The sequence below is a fragment of the Tiliqua scincoides genome, chromosome 3 (genome assembly GCF_035046505.1).
Source record: "Tiliqua scincoides isolate rTilSci1 chromosome 3, rTilSci1.hap2, whole genome shotgun sequence".
Classification (NCBI taxonomy): Eukaryota; Metazoa; Chordata; class Lepidosauria; order Squamata; family Scincidae; genus Tiliqua; species Tiliqua scincoides.
In genome coordinates, this window is record NC_089823.1 from 27,146,282 (window position 1) to 27,168,322 (window position 22,041).

Here is a 22,041-nt window from a genome sequence, read left to right on the forward strand (position 1 = left end):
AATTGACAAGGCACACCATGCTGCCAGTGGAGGCTCACATCTCCCATTGGCCCTATTAATAAATGACCTTCCCCCAAATTCCTGTGGCACACCTGCGGACCACTCGCGGCACACCAGTGTGCCACTGCACAGTGTTTGAAAATGGCTGCATTAGACAGTTTATTCAGAATGAACAAATGCCTTTTTTTTAGTTTTTTGCTGCAGTCAGTGTACAGTTACTTGAAAATGTCCTGTTGAATTCAATGGGACTTTCTGGGATAGTAATTGTTCATGATGATCATAATTTTGACACTGCCTACAGGAGCATGGTGTGGCAGGCATCATGGTCCTGTGACTTATGCTATAATAATTTACTGCAATGTAAAAAATGTGAAAGTTGTAATGAGGTCTGTTCTGTAGTAGTTGCAGGCAGGGTCAGTGTGGTACATCTGGGAAGCCTCTCCCTCTTAGGCAGGCAGGTCAGGTGACAGAAGTCTTACTGAGAAGGGAGGAGCTCCTGGTTACCCCCAGTCTGACCTTGCTTCACCAGGCACCAGCAGGTCTTTCAGTGTGCTCCATAGAGCACTTAAAACAAACAAACAAAAACCCCTCAGATTTCTGAGTCTGTATAGCACATGACTATTACACCTTTAAATGTATCCTAGTGCTTATTTCCTGGCTTGTACATATGTGTAATAAACAGTTGCCTTTCCGTGAGATAAAAGAGTTAGCTTCAAAATAAAATTTGTCTAAGCACTTCTTTGTTTTCCAGTTGTAAATATTGTGTCCCACCGTTTTGTCTCTGTTAATCCATACTAAAATTATAAATGAAGGATAAAAAAATATTTTGCTGGTGTTGTAGTTAACCAATAATTCCAAGATGTCATCTTGAAATTACCTGGCATCTAAAATTAATCCAAGGAAGTCAGCTTCAGGCATACCTGATAATGTCATTGGTTGTGCCCATGACCTAGAAGTGTTCAAATCACCTGTTCTCTCTCTATTGATCAGACACATTTTTGGATGATTGACTCAGTGGCATGCCGGGGGGGGGGCGGAGGGAGACGGGCTAAAGCTAGCACCCAGTCCATGCCTGATGACATCTGTTGTTAATCCAGGAGGTGCAAATTAATTACAAATCTGACTACTGGGGAGGTTCATCAATCCCTAATCTGAACAATTTATACTATTTGATGTGTTGTTTGAAAAAGCATGTATGGTTGTTATAATCAAGCACTGTAAATTTAAATATTGGATTCCTTATTTTTGTATTTTTTTAAATATCTAGGTCATTGTGCGAAGACATTTGCCATTTTAGGAAAATTTTTAAATTATAGTCCTTCTACAATACCCTGGTTAGTTATTGTGGATGACGACACTTTAATAAGGTAGGAATTTCACAACTGAATGCAAGTTAAATCATATTTTTCTCTACAAGTCAACTTGTTTGGAAGCTCCTGTTGCAGAACTAACATGCAGAGATGGAGATCCCAAGTGAAACATGAACTGTAAAAATTCGGGTAATTCATGAGCCAATGTAATATTTCCTTACAGACAGGAAATCCAAGTAATTTAGAGCAAACGCATCTCAGATGTTAAGTTAACTATACAGTTGCATACATGAAACACTCATTGTGCCAGAAATTTGGATCAGTGACTTGAAAGATGGTGACCTTGCTCCTGCATTCACATTCACTGTTAAAAGAGAACTGTGAGTGATTGTGTCCAGCTGTATAGCAGAAGGCAATATATTTTATTGCTGATGTGAGAAACACTCTTTCAATGAAAAATGTATTTACAAACCTTCTCAGCACTGCTGCCAAAGAAACTGCCTTATGTCTCTGAAGACAAGGCAATAAACCTGTTCAAAACCACTTCAAAAAGAGCAACATGGGAAGGGGCCGTAGCTCAGTGATAAAACACATGCATGCCATGCACCAGATTATAGGTTCTTTCCTCACCATTCAGTGGGTCTTGGCTAGGAAAGACACTAGAGAACTGCTGCCAGTTGGATTAGACCAAGCTTGTCAAACTTGTTTCATATACGGTAGTTGTCTGAATAGCATTCATAGCACCTGCTGAGGGTGGGAAGTGACGTCATTAAGTCAGAAATGACATCTTTAAACAGGTGATGACCAGAAATAAGCACTTTGTTCTCTAAGAGATGCAGTGGCGTGGTGGGTTAAACCACTGAGCTGTTGAGCCTGTTGACTGCAAGGTTGGCAGTTTGAATTGCACAGTGGGGTGAGCTCTCGTTGCTTGTCCCAGCTCCTGCCAACTTAGCAGTTCAAAAGCATGTAAAAATGCAAGTAGATAAATAGATACCACCTCGGTGGGAAGGTAACAGTGTTCTGTGAGCTTAGGCATCTAGTCATGAGAGCCACATGACCACGGAAACAGTCTACAGACAAACGGGGTGGGTGCGAAGTGGGTCTGCGGAGCTCAGCTCCGCAGGATCCAAGGCGCTCGTGGAGGGCTCAGTGCCCTCCACGAGTGCCTTTACTAAAGTGAGTAGCCCCATTGCAGGGCTGCTTACCTTACCTGAGAGAAGGGTATCAAATTCCCTTCTGAGGTACCTCCCGCGGTAGCCTGGGGCACACAGGATCCGGCAGCAGCTGTTCTTGGTGCCGCCGAGGCTGGGCGCCTCGGGCAGCTCAGGATTGGGCTGTAAATCAGGTTGTTAGTAATAACAGAATACATCTCACACATTTAAAACCTAAACTGATTTGTGCCAAATTGAAGATTAGATGTTGCAAGCTATAATTTTATTCTTCATAAAGGAAGTAATGGTCTATAGCACAAATATAAATCATAGCACAAAAAGATAAAACTATAGCCATATAGCTATAAATCATAGCACAAAAAGATTGCAAATACGCTTGTTTCTAAAAGACTCCACAATGTTTATTTAATCTATTTCAAAGGGCTATTCTCATTGAATCTGCTATAATAATAATAATAATAATAATAATAAACTTTATTTTTATCCCGCCCTTCTCCCCACAGGGACCCAGGGCGTCTATAAGGATCCCAGTACTAACCTATATGTTTTCAGCACTGCATCTCAAAAAGTTATTTACTACTTTGAAATTCCTTTTTGTGAAAGCGTCCGTAATTGCTGCCCCTTAGTTAGTTAGTTAGTTAGTTAATTAATTAAATAGTTAATTAGTTCTTCAGATAGCTCCATCTCTTTGCACTTGAGGCTATTATGAGAGTGTCTCTTGCCCCTGAGCCTCTTAGATAACCTGATAGCAACCTTAGCCTGATAGACAACCCTGAGCAGTTGTGTTAGCAGGTTTAAAATTTTCTGTGCTAGTGCTGACAGCAATGTGCTTTTCCAAATCATTTTCTGTCGTCAGATATCCACATCAGCCTGCACAGGTACTGGAGGCAGTAGCTTTGTTTTATCCATTGATATGTTTTGATGCATCAGCTAATGCCAAAGACAGAAACATTATCAAAAATCTTACATTGGAACATAATTTATTCTGTGCTTGAGAGAGAAAATGCTATTTTTGCCTACTCAGCTATGACAGATCTGCTAATTGGAGCAAAATCATTTGGAAATCTGTCACACTAGGCACCAATATGGCACTCAGTGGCAGTTGAAAAAACAGATCTAAACCAAGATCAGTGGAGACTAGGCTGTTATAATCCACTTTCTCTCTGGGCCTTGGTACTTCCAATAAAGAGATTGTCTCTGTCTTGATTTTAAAACACCAAGCCTTATAAATCAAGCCTTGTTCTTGCATTTTCAAATGCATCTTATCTGAGCCTCTTTTTAAAATAACCTCCAAGGTTTCTGAAGAGAGTTTACTTCTAAATAAGCTTCTTTTTCACTTTGTGTAAATAGTCAAATATTTGAAGACGGATCGAGATCAGTAAATACCTGTAGCATTTTAACCGATTAAGGGCGCAATCCTAACCAACTTTCCAGCATTGACCTAGCCGCAATGCAGTCCCTTACTGCATGCCCTTACCTTGAGGAGGCCCCCTTGACTGCGTCCCCACTCCAGGATGCAGTGCACACCACATCGGCACAGCTATGTCAGTGCTGGAAAGTTGGTTAGGATTGCGCCCTAAGGGGGCAACCTTAAGTGTGCCTTGGGCCGGTGCAAGTCCCTTGCGCTGACCCAGGAGGGTTGCAAACATGCTGTAAAGCACATCTGCACCTCCTCAAGAGTTGACTGGGCCGGCACAGGGACCCGCTCCGGCCTGCAGAGGCTGTATCCAGCCTCTGCACCAACTCTGACGGGGAGGGTCATGTCAGCAAAGCTCAGCCAACGCAAGGGTCTGGGGTGGGCGGGAGGGAGGTGTTCCAAGATGGGGGGGAGTGCGGGCGGAGGTCAGTTTCGGGGGCTGAATGGGCGGGGAGTGGGAGGCGGGGGCTGGGACCTGGCAGTTATGCTGGATCCCAACCCTGTTCCGCAAGCAGCGTGGGGTGGCTGCAAACTGCTCCGCTTTCCTTGGACATAGGTCACTTCCGGAGATGGTGCAAGGAGACCCACTGGGGCTGTGGTGGCTTACCCAGGGGTAAGGGGAAGAGTTTCCCCTTACCTCCAGCTGAGCCATTTTGGGCAAGGGCCTACCTGTTCCAGCACAAGATAGGATTGCACTGCCCATGTATTTGTACCTCTCAGAAGCTATTTTGTGACAGGCCTTGCCCCCCCCCCTTGGCAAGTCACCCCATGAATCCCCATGTGGTTTGATAAAGACAGTGGTGTCCTGAAACTGAACTGATGCTGCTGTAATATACACAGGCATTAAAATGATTAAAACCTGATTCATATTTTGCCTTTCAAACTCTGAAATTATTCGTTTTCCATCCGTGTGGAATAGTCTGGGGAAAACTATAGGTCTGTGTTTGAGTTAAAGACACGGTGTGGCAGGCAAACTTTTAAATGTATGTAGATCATACTTGGAAGCAAAATCAAGGGTCTGCTTAAAAAAGCACATATGCAATCTAACTACCTCTTTTTAATAATGTATTTAAAATGCACATTTTCTGACAATTATATCATCAATGTCAACAATTAAACTACATGTGTTTTGCTTAGCCTGACAGCTTAAGGGTTTTGGATTTGTTTCGAGAAATAAAATTTGTTTTACCATTGCTGTTTTGTTTTTTAGTATTTTTAGACTCCGGAAATTACTCAGTTGCTATGACCCAAGTGAGCCAGTGATTCTTGGAGAACGTTATGGCTATGGATTGAATTCAGGAGGCTATAGTTACATCACTGGTGGAGGAGGGTAATTCATTTAATCTGAATTCCATAAAGAAATAAACCATTTTAGAGTGCATTCATCAAGAAACCTATTGTTGCAAATTATTAATTTGTCATCATTTTGTTTCATGAATGGATAAAATTTGAAAAATCATGGTGCACAATTTGAAAAATTCCAGGGTAAAGAGAATCCAGGCATGGTGAAAGTTTCAGATAGGCTGTTGTGAAATAATTACACAAATTGCAAGAAAACAATAGCCTCTCAACTCTGTCATCAAGAGTTATGTCATGACTCATTCTGTTAAGAAAACTTAGTAGAGACAGAAGTGAACCTCATCTGAGAACTATAGTTTGGCAAAATGAAAATATTATAAGGCTCTATACCTCAGTGCATGCTCCTTGGAGACCTAAGGCTCTCCAAAACCATTGTGAGGAATGGAAAGGGAACAGTAGACAAAAAAGTTTGAGAACCAATAGTCTAGACATTTTAAAATCTCAGGTATTGACAGTGACCCATGGATGTAACAGGCTACCCTTTTTAATTGACCTGGTCCTTTAGTACTGGACTGCATTTAAGAAAAGGAGCATGGCCAAACACCTTGTCAATGCCTTTACAACGGCTAAGTGCAGAATGTCAAAAGTAGTTGTATACTACTGATATAGAAGCAGCATAATGCACAAAACTAGTTGTATCTGACATTATACCATCTGTGATAAGGGAGGGAAAAAGGGGTGTGTTCACAGCCTGTTGATTCTTTCAGACAGTGTGACCCGTCTGTTTTTCTTAGTTTCTCCAAATGCCTGCTGCAGTAATAAATTGCTTGTATTTAGTGCTGTAGATTTGTGATTGTGCTAATCATCTAGAGCTTCTCATACTGAAACAATAGCTATCTTATACTTCTTGTTGACTTTGTCACTTTAGGATGGTCTTCAGCAGAGAAGCAGTCCGCAAATTATTTTCTAGTAAATGCAAGTGTTACAGCAGTGATGCCCCTGATGATATGGTGATTGGAATGTGTTTCAGTGGTTTAGGATTTTCAGTAACACACAGCCCTCTCTTTCATCAGGTGAGTATGGAAAAGTATAGTTAGTTATTTTGAAGATTTATAACTCTCCTTTTTATGGAATGATATTCAAGGTAGCTAACAGATTAGCACAGCTTTTCTCAAACTGTGGATAAGGACCCACTTGGTGGGTCGGGACCTGATTTCTGGTGGGTCCTGGAGAGCCTCCAATGAAAACACGAGTGATGGCAAGATCAGATAACTAATTGCCTCAAGCCCTGAGGCTAATCAAAAATCAGCTAGCTGCTAACTGCCCTGTAAACAGCAGAGCTGCTGCAGTTTGTAAGCTTGTGTAAATATAGGGAGATAATTTGAGTGTTTGAGTGTCTTTTTTCTGGTGTGTTTTTTTTCCAAATTCATCAGTGACAGCAAGTGGGGACAGGTGAAGATTGGGTCACATAACTAAACCCCTCAAACTTTGAGACTATTCATTAGGGCTGCCTCATTACAAGAAATGGATTGAATTTTTTTCTGATACTGTAGATCAGCGGTTTTCAACCGCTGTGCCACGGCACACTGGTGTACCGTGAGGCTGCCTCAGGTGTGCTGCGGGGCCAAGGAGTCAGGCAGCAGCAGCAGCGCGCAGGTGGGAGAAGCAGCTGCGTGGAGCCTCACGCAACAGCAGGAGAAAAAGGGGCAGCTGCGCAGGGGCTTGGACGCTCCTGCTGTTGCTGGTGCCTGCCCTGCACGCTGATTGGGCAGGCAGCCAGAGGAGCCTGGAAGAGCTCCTGGTGAGCAGCAAGAGCTAGGAGGGAGGGAGTGAGGGCAAGTGAGCCTGAAGGTGGAAGCAAGGACTGAGCCAGAAGCAGCTGGCTGGAAAGGATCCTGGAGAGAACCTTTTCCTTGCCAGCAATGCCCCAAAGTAACCCTCCCTGCATTGCCTCCCCTGGCAAGGCTTTGGCAGGAAGGATGATGGGCCACAATCCTAGCCACACTTACCTAGGAGTAAGCCCCATTGACTATAAAGGGGCTTACTTCTGAGTAGACTTACAGAGGCTTGGTCACACTCTTGAATACATGAGCAGGCAAGTGATGCTTTTCTTCCCCCCCACCTCCTCCCCTCCTGCACACACATCCCCCCATCATAATTGCAGTTAACCCCTTTTTCTGCTCCTCCCTTCCCTCTTCCCCACCTTCTGAAGTTCAAAACCAGTTGCCTCCCATTCTTTCTTTCTCTTTCCCCCCACCCTAATGAATCCTGCACTTGTTTCAGCCACATCTCCTCACTGCTCCTCACCACCGCCTCCCCATTTCTCCAGTATGCTCAGTCTCATCTCTCTTTGCCAACACCTCCTGGCATATCAGAGCATATCAACTGATAACAGTTTGAACAGACCTGCTTCAAAACATTGTTCTTCCTTTCCAGAAACCACTTACACCTCCCTCTCCAAGCTTCTCGGGAATTTCTTTCATTGTCATGTCATAATCTAAGGCTGCAATCCTAACCACACTTTCCTGAGAGTAAGCCCCATTGAACAAAATAGGACTTACTTCTGAGAAGACCTGGTGAGGATTGTGCCCTTATTTATATTAATTAAATTAATTGTAACATACTAATGTAATTAAAAACTAATAGTGTGCCTTGACAACTTTAGTGCCTTGTCAGTGTGCCATGAGCTGAAAAAGGTTGAAATTGGCTGCTGTAGATACTTACGTATAAGTTGATAAGTCAAGGGCAGGTTTTGAGCCAAAAATCATGGAATTTTCTATGACACGGATATCGGGGGGGGGGGGGGTTAAACTTAGGAGAGTGCCTGACTATAATTTTGTCTGATTTTACCAAGCCAGATCCTGAAAAATAATCTACCAGTAATTGTAACCTAAGAACTGTACAATCTGTTTTAAAAATATAGTAAAAGATCATAAGATACATTTTTATTCATTAATTTCTTAAATTTTGGTCTTAACCTTTTTGTAAACACTGTCAGAGTAAGTGCACTGTAAACAACATACCAGTTGAACCATTAACCAAATCCTCCTTTGGTGCCTTGTGTCTTAAGCTAGAGACTTACCGTATAACATACAACTTATAACACATAACTGGGAGTGTGCAATTCAATTCACAGTGGAGAGACAAGTAACAAGGAATGAACATGAGCAAGCGCAACTACACATAGTTGCAACTCTATTTACTCAGAAGTAGACCCCATTGCTTTCCGTGGGGGTTATTATTAAGTAATGGTGCACTGAATTGTAGCCTCAGATTTTATTTCAAATGGAAATGAGGATTACACCCTGGTGTTTTTAAAACCAGACCTCTGCCAAACTTTTGCAAAATGGAATGAGGATGCAGAAGGGCTGGGTATCATCCTGCCAAAAAGAACCAGGCTTGGTTGATTTAATGTGAAAGTGTTGATCCCTGGCTTACTTTTTTCACAGGAGGAGTGAAAAGGTTAACTTTGGCTGCAGTTTGCAGCCTTGTTGCCCTGGAGGCTAATTATTTCTGCATTGTCCTCTTACTCTCACTTGGCTTCTGCTGGCTGCAGCAATGTGCCTGAGCAGCCCTGACCCCTGAGTGACCCGCAGAGAAGATTTACATTTATTGGCAGAAATTTATTACCTTATAGGCAAATATCTACGGTAAATAAATTAAAAAATATTACTTGTAAATGAATAAATAAAAATATTATTTCTTTCTAGATCACCTTTTATTTTAAAGTCTTGTAAAACTTGGTGGGTCCTAACAGAGTGTCATTTTAAAAAGTTGGTCCCTCTGCTAAAAAGCTTGAGAACTACTTGATTACAATACAGTTAAAAAGCCTTTAATTATAAAAATGTATTCCCCATGTTATTCCTTAAGAGCCTGATCATTTTTCTTAAAATATTTTAATTAGCATTATGTTAAAAATGGTAGAGTATTCCTAAAACATTATTACTTCTATGTAATGTACCCAGGTAATGTACTTCTATGTAGTACCTACTCTAGTACATGCCAGGGACTAACATACATGATAATTCAAAACTCTCTAATGAAGTGTTAGCACTTTATTTGGCAAGCAATATCCATGTTAAAAAGCCCTGAATTGATTATGGTTGAATGAAAAAAACAGTGTTGTCACTAGCAAAAAAAAGTTGCAAAGCATTTCAGAATAGCAGTAGAGGAAGGAAATGGTAGTAGAACAAATATTTTTTTTTAATTTTATTTATCTGGGCATTTATATTTGAGGAATGTTAATACCTCAATTCTTCAAAATTATATTAGTTTTTACAATTATGGCCTGTCATAGCATCTTGTTTTAAAACAACAGTAAATTTTGCATCTTATCTCCATATGAAAACTGTTTTCTCTTTTTCTAATCTATAATTTAACAGGGGTTTAGCTTCATTGAAGTATTTATTGTTCCTTCTTTTAAATTCTGTTTTGCATCCTGGAATACTGATATCAAAATACTTCTGTTTTAAAATATTTAGCTCCTATATTTTTCAAAAAACATTAGGAAGAAAAATTAAATATCCACTTTGACTTCTGTTATATTCAGTTTCTGCATATAGCTAACACATTTAATTCTCCCAATACATGCTTTATTGATATATGATAAGCAGATTATGTAGTATATCAGCAGTGGTGTCAATAGGGTGCAGTGGGTGCAGACTGCACTGAATGTCACCCTTGGGGGGGTGACACCACACCACCTGAGCCTGTTTGGTTATGTTTGTCCCACTCCGGGCCCAGCCGCCTTGTACTCTTGCCGACAATCATATTTTCGCTACTTGCTGGCGAGAATATCAAGTGACTGGGTCCGGAGCAGACTGAAGATAGGTGAACAGAGGCAGTCTGACGGTGGTGGGCTTTTCACATGACAAGCAATGTGATAGAATGGAAGGTGGGGGTATGTGTTTACATCATTATGTCACCCCTGAACTTCCAGAACACCAGGCTCCTCCAGGTAAGCACTGCACTGGGTGGCACCCACCCCAGGGACACCTCTGTATATCAGCACATTCTTGAAAGCAAAGAAAAGCAATGCCAAGCTAAGTTTTATAAATGTATGAGAAACTGAGCTGTTACAAACTGTACTGAAGCTGTGATGAAGAATGAATATGTTTCAATAGGTTTTCAAGTAACCAAGGAATAACTTTGGATTTATGCAGATAAAGTTTCCATTGCATGCTATTTCAGTACTTTATCTTTGTTGCAAGCTTGCAAAGAGTGCATGTTTCCCTAACGTTGTGTCGGAGCCCACCAGTGGGTTGCAAGCTGATTTTTGGGGGTTGTGCAAAGTTTCTGAAACATTGGGGGGAATGGGAGACTTTGCAAGCACCCTGCGCAGTTTGCAGAAGATAATTGCAGCAGTAGACAACCTGGACGGAGAGTCCACTCTCATGCTTCATACCCCCAAACTAAAATGTCAGGTTTTCCTGTTTTCTCCAGTTACTAAATTGGTGTGCTGTAGCTATACTGCAAACCCAATGTCAACCTTGTCTGACCTGGAAATCCCTAACTCAGTGGTTCTCACACATTTAGCACTGGGACCCACTTTCTAGAATGAGAATCTGTCAGGACCTACCGGAAATGATGTCCTGACTGGAAGTGATATCATCAAGCAGGAAAGTTTTTAATAATCCTAGGCTGCAATCCTACCCACACTTACCCAGGAGTAAGTCCCATTGACTATCATTGTTAAAAGAATATACCTAATAGCTTGTTAAAGTACAGGTCTGTAACATTTCCCCAAATGCAGTCACATACCACGGTAGAATCAAGTCTAATATATTAAAAATAAAATATTGAAATGAATGGGGACCCACCTGAAATTGGCTCGTGGCCTACCTAGTGAGTCTCAACCCACAGTTTGAGAAATACTGCCCTAACTGCACATCTTGCTTTCTAGTTCAGTCTTATGGGTACCCTGAAATGACAGTAAAGGTTTGAGGAAACATTCTTTGAACTCCATTGAGAGTCCAGCAAAATTACTACTCACACATATTATATGTAAAGTCTCTAGCAGGAGCTTAGGATTCTGATTATTATTTAATTATCATGAATAAATATTTTTCTCAATCACTTTTTTGGTCTAGTAAAGCAATGTGGGTCATAATCAATTCTCATTTTAAAAAGTGGGTCCCAGTGCTAAAATGTTTGGGAAGCTTTGTAATATGCACATAAGCTTTCCACATCCATTTATCATTTAAAAACTAATCTTCCTTCTGAAGGATAGTTTTGGCCCATTTGAAGGCCAATTCCATTGGAGCTGCCATACCTTCATGCCGTTTAAGCTTTGTCATTCCTTCGAAAAGATACGCATTTGATGGAATTGATGTACTTCTTTAATTCTTAGATGAAGTGAGCATATAATTGATTTGGCAGTATTCCCCCTCAGATCTAGGGTTAATTCTGAAACTGAGTCAGTGTTGGGCCTTAAGTCTGGGGCAGGGGCATTCACTGCCATCAATCCACTAGTTGGTCATGTAGTGAGATAGGCAAAACCCAACATTTCACCAATGGTTATTCTAGCTAGTAAAGTCTGTCTACTGATTTCAGAAGCTGTCTACTTTTTCTCAAGATCACACTTCTGTAGCTTCCTAGATGCATAAATACCAACAATAATGTAAGATTCAGAAGATTCATGGGGCAAAACATTAGAACATCAGATATAATAATAATAGATTTAAACACTTTATATTAAGAATACAAGAATAAGCAGCACAGAATTAGGCATAAAACCACAGGAATGCAAATGCATGCTAGTTAAAATATATAAAATCATATTCAGTTCAGAAATCCTGGTCATAGGCAGAACTGCATTCTGATTTCAGTCTCAAGAGCATAGTGTGGATGGCATTTGTCATTTGACAGAAACAGATATAGAAACATTTTAATAAAAATAACAAAAAAATAAAATCAGGAGCGACTGATTTTTTGCTAGTTCCAGTAATTCTTCTTTTCTGGGACTCAGTTAAGTATCTTCATTTCAAAAGCACAGAACACAAAACCAGAGATAAGGGGGGAAATCTCTTTAAAATAATGTGCCTCTTAAACATTGCCTGATTAAACTGCTGAAGTGTTATTGAGGCATAATTAATTCTTTTCTTTTTTTTAAATCCCTCCTCATTCTTCTACTATAAAACCTACTTGCAGAGGCAAAATTAAATATTTAGAGGCAATAATGGCATGTAAACTTGTTTGCTTCTGCTTAAATACTTCACTAATGTGCATCATTGAGTAAGGGCACAATGAAAAGTAAATCCTATTGTCACTCTGAGAAGGCATTCATAAATGGATTGTTTTTAATTGTCTCATTCTATTTCCCTGATCCTCAGTAGGCTCTGCATATCTCACTCCCCCTCCCCATTTCCATTTCCCAACCATATGCTTCTACTGCAAAAGTATCATTTGCTTGATTAGTTGTGGCAATGTCTCTTATTGGATCATTTGGCACCATAGCTGTTTTGGCAATCAAAACTTTTGGAACAGAATTGGAACTTGAATTTCATTTTGCAGAACTCAAGAATGAAGATAGATGAAAATTATTTTTCAGCAATGCCAATGCAAACTTGAAAAGGATGGAATCCTGTAGTGGTAGATGGAACACTGGGTGCAGCACTACTCTGAGCTATATTCCAGAGAAAATGTAGTCACCGAAGAAGCACTGAACAACATTGAGTGCCTGCCTGTGCTGGAAGAGCTTGACAGTGAACCAACCCTAGAAGAACTTCACGTGGCCCTGGACTCCCTTGCCTTTGGCAAGGCACCTGGAAAAGACAGCATCCCTGCTGAAGTCCTAAAATGCTGCAAAGTGATCATCGTCACTGAGCTGCATGAAGTCCTCTGTCTCTGCTGGAGAGAAGGTGGAGTACCTCAAGACATGAGGGATGCAAACATCATCATGCTGTACAAGAACAAAGGTGACAGGGGTGACTGCAACAACTACCGCGGCATCTCTCTCCTTAGCGTTGTAGGAAAGCTGTTTGCCCGAGTTGTACTAAAGAGGCTCCAGGTACTTGCAGAGAGCATCTATCCAGAATCGCAGTGTGGATTCCGAGCCAACAGGTCCACCACTGATATGGTATTCTCCCTTAGACAACTGCAGGAGAAATGCAGGGAACAACGACAGCCACTCTTTATAGCCTTCATAGATCTCACAAAGGCTTTCGACCTGGTCAGCAGAGACGGCCTCTTCAAGATTCTCCCCAAGATTGGATGTCCACCCAGGCTCCTCAGCATCATCAGATCTTTCCACAAGGACATGAAGGGCACTGTTGTCTTCGATGGCTCCACATCAGACCCTTTTGACATCTGAAGCGGAGTGAAGCAGGGCTGTGTTCTTGCACCAACCTTGTTTGGGATTTTCTTCGCTGTCCTGCTGAAGCAGGCCTTTGGAACTGCAACAGAAGGCATCTATCTCCGGACCAGATCAGACGGAAAGCTCTTCAACCTCTCCAGACTGAGAGCAAAATCCAAAGTCCAGCTGAAATGTCTGCGTGACTTCCTCTTTGCCGATGATGCAGCTGTCACTACCCACTCTGCCAAAGATCTCCAGCAGCTCATGGATCATTTTAGCAAGGCCTGCCAAGATTTTGGACTGACAATCAGCCTGAAGAAAACACAGGTCATGGTTCAGGATGTGGACTCACCTCCCTGCATTACAATCTCTGAGCATGAACTGGAGGTTGTCCATGACTTTGTGTACCTTGGCTCAACGATCTCCGACACTCATTCTCTCGATACCGAGCTAAAAAAGCGCATCGGTAAAGCAGCTACCACGTTTTCCAGACTCACAAAGAGAGTCTGGTCCAACAAGAAGCTGACGGAACATACCAAGATCCAGGTCTACAGAGCTTGCGTCCTGAGTACACTTCTGTACTGCAGCGAGTCATGGACTCTTCGCTCACAACAGGAGAGGAAACTGAGCGCTTTCCACATGCGCTGCCTCCGACGCATCCTCGGCATCACCTGGCAGGACAAAGTTCCAAACAACACAGTCCTGGAACGTGCTGGAATCCCTAGCATGTATTCACTGCTGAAACAGAGACGCCTGCGTTGGCTTGGTCATGTCGTGAGAATGGATGATGGCCGGATCCCAAAGGATCTCCTCTATGGAGAACTCGTGCAAGGAAAGCGCCCTACAGGTAGACCACAGCTGCGATACAAGGACATCTGCAAGAGGGATCTGAAGGCCTTAGGGATGGACCTCAACAAGTGGGAAACCCTGGCCTCTGAGCGGCCCGCTTGGAGGCAGGCTGTGCAGCATGGCCTTTCCCAGTTTGAAGAGACACTTTGCCAACAGTCTGAGGCAAAGAGGCAAAGAAGGAAGGCCCATAGCCAGGGAGACAGACCAGGGACAGACTGCACTTGCTCCCGGTGTGGAAGGGATTGTCACTCCCGGATTGGCCTTTTCAGCCACACTAGACGCTGTGCCAGAACCACCTTTCAGAGCGCGATACCATAGTCTTTCGAGACTGAAGGTTGCCAATACTTAGTGGTGAAGATATGTGGTGGTGGTGATGATAGAATCATCTAATTACTAATCCTATTACATGGCAGCTCTAACTGTGTAGCCTGTAGCACAGAGCCAGCCTCACGATGGTGCAAGTTGAAATTGTTGATGTGGAGCAGTGTCTTGACTGAGGTAGCAGAGTCTCCTTTCCTCCTGAATAGCAGCTTTTCTGTAGCAGGAACTATGTGGCCCTCACTGCCTGCCTGCCTGCCTGCCCTTCTGGCACTCTGTGCATATTTGAGCGGGTCAACTGAAGAGCAGCAGGAACAAGCAGCAGCACTGGAGAGAGAGAGGTTGCTGGGACAGTGTATGCTTGCTGAACACATGTCTGATTGTTTCATTGTCTGCATCCTCCTTCTCCCCAGGCAGTTTCTTGGAGCAGGTGAGCATGACAGCACTTTCCTCATGCTGCATTTGTTTTCTTGCCTGCTTTATTCCCATCAACTGATTCTTCCTCACCTTAGCTGGCAGCACCTTCCTAAAGAACAAAGAGAGAGAGAGAAAGAGAGTGTGTGTGTGTTTCCTTGCCAGGCTACTTTGTTTCCCCGTTTGTTTGTTTGTTCCTCCTCTCTGTCCCTCATCTCAGATGTAGCCTGCTTCAAAAGTTTGTTTTGTTTTTTCAGAACAATATTTCTGGGATCAGATACGTACTGTACTTTTTGCCTGCTTCTTTCCTTTATTTCTCCTTTTCTTCCAAATCAGGTGGCAAGAATGGGGAGCGGAAATATGGACTGGAAATACTGTTAACTTTTGTGCTTTCATTCTCTCCCCGTCTCTCTCTCCCCCCTTCTTTTAATTAGGGAAGGTTGAATTATTCAACAAGAAAGTTTAATAATGCCCCTCTTAAAAAGCAATACAAAGAATTGAATGAACAGTTTCTTACTTAGAGCCCAATCCTGAGCTTCCCGGCACCTGCTGGAGCAGCAGTGCCAAAGCTGCTACCACTGTATCCAGCAGGCGCCAGGAAGCAGCCATAGGTCTCCTTGGGGGAAGGGGTCCCCTCCCCCGGAGAGCAGAGCTCTGCTTATCCTGTTCCTCCCCCACCCCAGTTCCTCCCCTTGTTCCACGCTCTCACCTATCCCCCAGAGTCTGCACCACCGCCCAGCAGTTGCACTTATTCCTGGTGGCAGTGCATCTTCTGACTGGCGTGGGCCCAGTAACAGCACTCCTTACTCACCAGATGCCGTAAACGTAATTTACAGCACATCTATGGCACCCAGTGCTGCTGCTCAGCCCCAGCATTGGCTAAGTTCAGGATTGGGCCCCAAGTCTTCTGAAGGGAATCTGCCTGGGTTATTGTACTTTTGGAAAAGCATTTAATCTCGGGGGTTCTTATTAAAAATCAACCCATTGTAGAATCTGTAGGATAAAGAGATATGACAATCCACTGAATAACCTATGAACATGGACCAGGTAAACCATGAGCCAAACTGTAACTAGTTTATTACAAGTGCAAAAGAAGAAAATTTAACAAATGAGGGGAAAGAAGTGTGGGTAGTAAAACTACAAGCAGGCTGATGCACAATCACTGAGCTTGACTGGAATGCATAATGGAAAGTTTTCATCAATTGGAAGCAATAACCATTAACACCAGCAGATGGAGGTGGAAGTTACTCAAAGCCCTCAACTCCTAACCCTCCCCCCACATCCCATGGAGTTGCTGATGGTGGATCTTGCAAAAAGGCTAGATGGAAAAGAGCAAATAAAGCAACAATAAATTTTCTGACTGCAATGTAGCTTAAGCTACAGGGGGTCCCATATCTGCGGATCCTGTATCCATGGATTCAGTTATCTGTGGATCGGGTCCGGGGGGCCCCCAGCACGTGCACCCCTGCATGCACCCCGGGCCTCTCAATGCCTTATAAGGCATTAAAAATGCTGCTTCTAGTTTCTGTGAAACAGGAAGTCGCGTTACTTGAGCTATATAGTCAGTCTGAGCCGGGCAGAGGCTCAGAAGGGGATGGATGCTAAGCTCAGACTCCCCTCCCCGAGGGGTTTTCCATGACCCCAGGCCGGACTCATGTCATACAGCATGAGATACTGACAGAGGTAGGGGCGGTGGTCCGGACTGCCTGGAGACCGCTTCCGCGGAAACGATGGGAGGTGGTGAATCAAGAAGTGGAGGACATGTTGCACCTTGGCATGATCGAACCGTCGCACAGTGAATGGTGCAGCCCCATCGTGCTGGTACCCAAACCGGACGGCACTGTCCGTTTCTGCATTGATTTTCGTGAGGTGAATAAAAAGGCCAAATTTGACGCGTACCCCATGCCACGGACAGAAGTCCTGTTGGACCAAGTAGGAGAAGCCCGGTACCTGTCCTCCCTGGACCTTACAAAAGGATATTGGCAAGTACCTCTCTGACACCAAAACCGGGAGAAGACTGCCTTCGCCACCCCCCAGGGGCTCTTTCATTTCACAGTCATGCCTTTCGGACTTCATGGGGCGGCAGCGACATTCCAACGTTTGGTTGACCGTGTGTTGAGGCGTTTTGTGTTGCATACATCGATGACATCCTGATCTTCAGCAAAACCTGGGAGGAGCACTTGGATCATCTCCACCAGGTCCTGGCAGCCCTACACGAAGCAGGGCTACGGGCTAACCCCAAGAAGAGCCTGTTAGGAACAACAGCTCTCCATTTCCTGGGACACATAGTGGGACAAGGCCGGCTCGTGCCCCAACCCGAGAAGGTGGATGCCTTGAAGACCTACCCTCCACCCCGAACACGGAGGCAGCTGCGACAATTTCTTGGACTCGCCGGATACTATAGCCGTTTCATTCCCCACTTTACCTCCCGTGCCAGCCCCCTGACTGACCTGCTAAAGGGACCTGCGCGGAACCCAATCCCATGGACTGCTGGAGCCCACCGGGCCTTTGAGGACCTCCGAGAGGGCCTCCTTGGGGACCCAGTTCTACACAGCCTGGATTTTAGCTGGCCCTTTATCGTACAGGCCGACGCCTCATCGACAGGACTGGGTGCTGTCCTGGCACAGGAGTATCCAGATGGAGAGCGACCTGTAGCATATCTCAGTCAAAAGCTGCAACCGGCCGAGCGGCGGTACGCTACCATAGAACAGGAAGCGTTGGCCGTGAAGTGGGCCATTACTGCCTGGCGCTATTACCTGACCGCTAATCTTTTCATCCTTGTGACAGATCACACGCCCCTCCAGTAGATCCATTGGGTCAAGGACCACAATGACAGGGTGCTCCGCTGGTACCTGGCAACTCCAGGTGAGAGGAGGCGGGAGGGAAACAGAGAGAGAAAGGGGAGGAGTTGTGGTAAGCCCAGGGAAGGGCAGGCCCAGAGACAGGCCCTTTTTATACCATCCCTGTGAGGGAATGGGAGGGGCCAAAGGGGAGGGGTCTGCCCTACATAAACCTGGAGGCCAGGGATGACAAGGCAGTTGGGAGTTGGAAGAGCAGGCAGGAGGATCTGCTGCTAGCAGCCCCTGCTCCTGACTAATGAATGCTGCCAACCCAAAGAAGGGGAACCAGGTGACGCAACCCCCCCTTCTTGTGGGGAACGAGTCTGAGGCCTCCACGAGGGGTTCCCCTCGGAAAGGCCGGGCGGGCCCTCCCCTCCCCCACAGGGAGGCCTCACAATATAGTATAAATGCTCCTGGATTCCCAGGTAGTGGCAGTGGCCAGAGTAGCCTTTGCTCTGCTTCGGCTGATTTGCCAGCTGCGACCATATCTGGGCCGCTCAGACCTGGCCACGGTGACCGATGCCCTAGTGACATCCAGATTAGATTACTGCAACACACTCTATGTGGGGCTGCCTCTGAAGATGGTCTGGAAACTGCAACAAGTGCAGAACGCGGCAGCCTGTGTGGTTGCTGGTGCTCATCGGTTTGACTCAGTCAGGCCACTGCTTTGGCGGCAACTGGCTGCCAGTTCGTTTCCGGGCTGAATTCAAAGTGCTAGTTTTGACTTTTAAAGCCCTATATGGCTCGGGTCCAGGGTATTTGAGGGATCGCCTCCTTCCATACAGTCCAACCCGTCCTCTCAGGTCATCAGAGGGGGCCTTTCTAACTGTGTCGCCACTAGCGGAGGTGAGGGGGATGGCGGCAAAAAAGCAGGCCTTCTCAGTGGTGGCTCCTCATTTGTGGAACTCCCTCCCCCTGGAATTGAGAACAGCTCCCTCTTTAGAGTCCTTTCGGTGAGCGCTTAAGACCTTTTTATTTAGGGAGGCCTTTTATGCTGACACCAGGGGGCATGACACTTTTTGAATGGATTTTAATTTGGGATCAAGGTTTTTATTGTGTTTTATTGTTTTTAATGTCTTTTATATATGTATATGTATATTTTATGTTTTTAATTGTGAGCCACCTTGAGTGTCCTTCATTGGATAGAAAGGCAGGATACAACTCTCTAAAATAAATAAATAAATAAATTAAATTAAATAGTACATGGTACATGACACTGTGGTCCTGAAAATTCATTTATGTAAATTGAATCAATGCTACTCTGCTTAACATAAAATAATTCTGCAGTTATGTTTGTTCTATGTGGGCATCCAACATAGTATAGCTTCCTAGATGCATAAATACCAATGTGCAAATGCTAGCCCCCAACTTCTTTAACATTGGACTTCACTTTGATTCAACAGCCTGCATACACAGAGCCTAATTTTCTCCCATGATCTTTACAACCCCTTCAAGTGTAGAACTTGAACATCTTCACAAAGCCATATGATACTTGAAATTGTTTTAACAACTTTGTTTCTATCAGCAGTTCTAATAGTTTAATAAAAACTTTATTATGAAGCATCTATCTTTTTTTTGTTCTTCTTTTACTTCATTTAGGCTCGACCAATGGATTACCCAAAGGACTATCTTTCTCATCAAGTTCCAATATCATTTCACAAACATTGGAATGTTGATCCAGTGAAAGTGTACTTCAGCCTTCTGGCACCAAACCTAGAAGATTTGGAAGATGAAAGTAAACATATCAGAGAGGATTTATAACCCATTAAACATTTAAATATTGCTTTAGGCTTAGCATTGGAGCATCTGCTGAATTTTGTTGCTGTATTTATAATTACATGTTACCCATGTTGTACAGAACACATAAGAGCATGGTCCATTGTCTCTAAGGGCACAGCGCCTGCCTATAGAGGATTCCCATCAGATGCTGTAAGGACTGTTCATCTCCTCTGGAACACAATAAACTTGCTAGATAGGCTTATGGGAGGCATACATACTTCCCCATGAGGCCAATGTCCATTCTTCCTGTATGCATGTGCAGTGGGACAAGGGGGAACAGGACTTGCTTGAGCCTTATGGGAATGCTCCATGTGCAAGCATTGCTTCCACAGTAGTACTGGGTCATGGTGTAACTATCCCCGTCGGGGAAGGGGGAATGAATGATTATATATATTGTACTGCGTAACTATCTACCACCTGCCAAATACCAGGATTTCTTTTGATAGTAAACTGCATTTCTTAGTCTTCTCTTCCCCCCCCCCCCATCTTTCCTTTGTCTTTTTCCCCCACTAGCTCTAATGGTAAAGTGTGTTGAACTCCTTTGAACTACAAAGAATTTTGTGGTTCTTTATCTCTGTGAACCTCTGCTTTCTGTAAAGAGAAGGGACTTGGCCTGACCTGTATGTGAATCAGACCAGATAACTTGTTTGTAATCCCCTTCTCTCTGTATATCAGCTTGTACCCCTAATGAATACCATTTATCTGTAATTGAAAATGAGTTTTGTGTTACTAAATTGGCCACAAGATGTCACCACTGATACTAAGAAAACCTGGTTACACTATGATAACAAATGTTTGTAAACAAAACTTGGGAATTTGTCATTTAGACATTTATCTATTTTATGTGCCCATCTTGTGAGTTGTGTATGCAAGACTGAAATTTAGTTGAGTACCTCTGAAACTGCAGGTCGTCTCCCACATTTTTATTACTCAATACATTAATTATATGGTTCATTTAAAATGTAACATATTGGAAATAATTGTTTCTTTTTTGTGTATGGTTTCTTTTTATGTGTAATGAGCAGGGCTTGAACCAGTAAGGGGGGATGGGTTATATTTTGTGAAAAACTTTACACACACACACCCCATGAAACACACACTAGGGCACATTTCAGTCGTTGTTTGAGGCAAACTGCAAAATGGGTTGAAAATGCTTTGTCGTTGATAGTGAACACAGGAAACACTGGCCTCTGATTAGGCTTCATAATTCATTTAACCACCTCTGGATGTGTGAGAAAATGAATGCCATAATGCCTATAAGATCCTTGATTGGCTGGAATGGTCACCTCAGGCAGAAATTCTTTGGGGGGAAAAATGATGCTGTGGGTTGGAAAAGAGAAAGCTGGGAACATGGAGCAAGCAACACACCAAAAAAGTTAGCAAGGTTTTTTTGGGATCTTCCACCACCACCTAGAACTCCGTCTTCTGTCCCTGGAAATTTTATGGGCAAAAATTCGATGCAGTCCTTGTAAAGAGTTTGTATTGACTCTGTCATTACATTCTATATTTAGTTGATGGTGATTTAGGGCAACTGCAGTTTTAATATTGCTTGCTGGATTGTAACCAAATAAGGTTCTGCAAGCCATATGCCATCATTCTTTTTAATATATGTTTAAACAGTGTTTTCCATAGCATAGAATTGCACTGTGTTCCAAAGTAATAACAGTTCTTACCATTGGCCAAATGGGAATGGATCTGTCAGGATCTACTGAAACAGTATTCACATGCCTGTGAATGTCGCTTGAATCTTTTACAGTGTGTGAGCACTTTCTTGACAGATATGTGTTTGAATTTGAGGAGCCTGCATCTTATGTGCTTTCTCTTTGTTCCCTCTCTCAGTGCCTTAAATTACAGTTATTTCTACTGATAGATCATCTGTGTTTTTGTACTGTGTGAGATGTAATGTTTAAGTGTTACTGTTTAAATTTGTGTAAGCCTAAAATGGAATTAAAATGTTATTTAAAATTCCTGGATGTGTTGACCTTGCACTTAAGAACATAAGAATAGTCCCGCTGGATCAGGCCATAGCCCCATCTAGTCCAGCTTCCTGTATCTCACAGTGGCCCAGCAAATGCCCCAGGGAGCACACAAAACAACAAGAGACCTACATCCTGGTGCTATCCCTTGCATCCAGCATTCTGAGGTAACCCACTTCTAAAATGCATGGGTTACACATCATGGCCGTGATGGGCTTTTCCCCCAGAAATTTGTCCATTCCCATTTTAAAGGTATCTAGGTGGATCTCTCCTGGTTCTGGTGTTATGTGAGAAGGAAAAGAGCATCTCTCTATCCACTCTACCCATCCCCTGCATAATTTTGTATGTCTCAGTCATGACTCCCCTCAGGTGCC

At 43.5% G+C, this 22,041-nt stretch overlaps 1 protein-coding gene across 1 annotated transcript in view; it reads left to right on the plus strand.

Annotated features, from left to right (window-relative positions):
• Positions 1–21,659, plus strand: part of B3GLCT (beta 3-glucosyltransferase) — a 98,732-nt gene extending 77,073 nt beyond the window's left edge. The window contains exons 12-15 of the mRNA XM_066620275.1: positions 1,268–1,367; positions 5,110–5,229; positions 6,127–6,271; positions 19,512–21,659. Coding sequence (XP_066476372.1) covers positions 1,268–1,367; positions 5,110–5,229; positions 6,127–6,271; positions 19,512–19,673 — 527 coding nt within the window. The 3' untranslated portion in view covers positions 19,674–21,659. The remainder of the gene's footprint in view (positions 1–1,267; positions 1,368–5,109; positions 5,230–6,126; positions 6,272–19,511) is intronic.
• The last annotated feature ends 382 nt before the right edge of the window (positions 21,660–22,041 follow it).